Raw genomic sequence first — 2,477 nt, 5'->3', positions numbered from 1 at the left:
CAGGTACACTTTTGTTAAAAGTCCTACAGGTTTATTGACTAAGGCTAGACAGCAATTCAAATGATCCTATTTGGTACATCTACCATGTCCAAGATCATCACATAGAAACAGTCAAGGACGAGGCCTCAACTTGTAGGAAAGAAGACCACAGGGAAGAAACTCAAGGTGGCTGTTTGGTCCCCCCAGTTGATAACTGTGTCCTGGAACTGGAAAAACAGAGGTGGAAAACATAGACTGTGACAAGTTAAAGGACTTGGAAAAACTTGGTGGAAAGTGGCGCAGTATACGAGTAAGGTCACTGGGCTTGGGACGGCAAGGGCGCTGCATTGGAAGAGCATCCACGGGACCAAGTACATATATTGTCTGGTGGTGTCATTCCCTCACAATTTTCACTGTATGTGGTAATAAATAGATCAGTTATGTAATAAGGCAGTGTGTTGAATATGCATTCGTCCTGTGGAATGAACCACCACAGAAAGAGCCACGGTACCATACACATTCTTTAAGTTTTCTTGTGTTGTGTCTGCTTGTTTTCAAGGCTATCCAGGCTAACTCTTCCTGGGGATTTCCTTGCAGAGGAGTGTCCGCTGAGGCTGGTTTGCATAACCTCTCCTTTATCAAGAGATGATGACTGGCTTTAAAGAAAAATAAAGCTGAAGGTTGTTTGATTTTTATTTTTTTTCCCTTTTGGTTGTATCATTCTGAGTGTTTCCATATAAACAACAACAACAACAAAAAAATCACAACCAAAAAAAAAAATAGTTTTTGACGCGTCCAGTTGTTGTATCCTCAGGAGGTTCCAGATGTTTCCAGGTAACTCTGTAATTTACGAACTGTAGTTTTGTCCAGCGAGCAAAGATCAAAATCAAATGTTGTATTTGTAATATGAAAGTGTCCAGTTTCTTCTATAAGGTTCACAATCTGAAGAAGTAAAGAAGAAAAAGTTTGGGCAGTAAGCAACAGACATCAAATGGCAAAGAGAAGGAAATGGAGGGAGTCAAGCTTGGAACCAAGCAATAATCATTCTTGTTAATCACAACAAGGTCCTATCGTAATGCTACTACCAAACTGTTAGTTAATTTTGTAATTCAAAAATATATTAAGCCTTTAACAAATGCTCGAAAGATTGCCTGTTTTTATTTTTCATGCTTAGTAAGCCAATTCAAATCACCAACAGAACTTTTTACAAGGATGGTTACAGAAAAGTAACAGTTCAAGACCTTCTTTAGCAATTAGTCCCTGACTTAAAGAGGCTACGACTATATTTACATGTAAGAAGACCCTCAGCCAGCAAAAAAATTCTTCCTATACACACACACACACACACACAAAAAAAAAAAAAAAAGCACATGAATTAAAAAATAATGTATGGCTTAGTGGTTAAGAGCACTAGCTCCCAGCACCCACACGGGGGCTCACAAATATCTGTAACTCCAGTCCCAGGAGTTCCAATACCCTCTACTGACATGGTGCAGGTAAAACACTTGTTCACAAAACAAATCAAACCTTAAAATTGTACATAAAATGTACATAGAAACAAATCTTAAAATTTACTGTTCTGATTATATAATTATGAAACATTTAGAAAATATAGGAATAAATAGAGCAAAACCAGAAACCACCTACCCAGTATGGATCCTAAGAGGGACTCCAATGAGCCTTTGGGATGCTTAAATCATTTTTGTAGTTTAATTTGGGAGCAGCTTTACAAGCTGGATTTACACTGCACTGCATATTTAACGTAAGAACATACATGTATTGCTTCCTGTTGTGTTGTGTTCAGCGAATGCACTTGAATAACTGGGGGTGATAAGCTTTACCTAGAAGAGGGAACAATGTCTTTGCCCTACATGAAGTATTCACACTTCATTTCTTATTGTATCAGCTCTACGCAGATACATGGTGGTATATGAACGGTAACATGTTCACTGCTGTGGAGCCAGAGGTACTGCTGTCGAGAAGACACTTCCATAGTTGAGCACTGATAATCATGTCTTGGGTTTCAGAGATTCCATTACCATGTAAAATATTCTCAAGTTGGAAATAATGTTATTAGAAATGGATGCTGAGCTTGGGGGCATGCTTGTTAAGTTAGCATGCTATAGAAAAGGGATGAGGGCTCATTTTGGAAAGCTTTGTAGGAGAAGAGGATAGTGCAGGAGTACAGATTTTTTCACATAAGTTCACTTGGCCACTTCCATTCTTAATTGATTCCCTTTGGTTCAATTTTCTTTAAAAATGAGTGTAGTTATTTAGCCCATGACTTATTCAGTGAAGTTCTAAATTATGTAATGCTAACTTGAATAACTGTAGAACTAGAACTTTCAACCTTCTTTTCTTACAGGTAATTTCCTGAAAGCATTTATGAATGAATCCCTGTGGGTCATGAAATTATGCTCCTGGGTACATACTACACACACATATGCACATACACACACACACACACACACACACACACACACACACACACACACACA

At 38.2% G+C, this 2,477-nt stretch overlaps 1 protein-coding gene across 2 annotated transcripts in view; it reads right to left on the bottom strand.

Annotated features, from left to right (window-relative positions):
* Window positions 1-654: 654 nt before the first annotated feature.
* Mllt3 (MLLT3 super elongation complex subunit) overlaps window positions 655-2,477 on the bottom strand; it is a 250,155-nt gene continuing 248,332 nt past the window's right edge. For both annotated transcript variants that reach the window (XM_055629509.1, XM_055629515.1), the window contains exon 11: window positions 655-921. In XM_055629509.1, the coding sequence (XP_055485484.1) occupies window positions 790-921 (132 nt within the window). In that variant the 3' untranslated portion in view covers window positions 655-789. The remainder of the gene's footprint in view (window positions 922-2,477) is intronic.

This window comes from Psammomys obesus, unplaced genomic scaffold (assembly GCF_907164565.1).
Source record: "Psammomys obesus unplaced genomic scaffold, mPsaObe1.curated_primary_1811, whole genome shotgun sequence".
In the NCBI taxonomy this organism is placed as follows: domain Eukaryota; kingdom Metazoa; phylum Chordata; class Mammalia; order Rodentia; family Muridae; genus Psammomys; species Psammomys obesus.
Note: the sequence above shows the minus strand (reverse complement) of the source record. Positions and strands in the feature narration are given on the sequence as shown.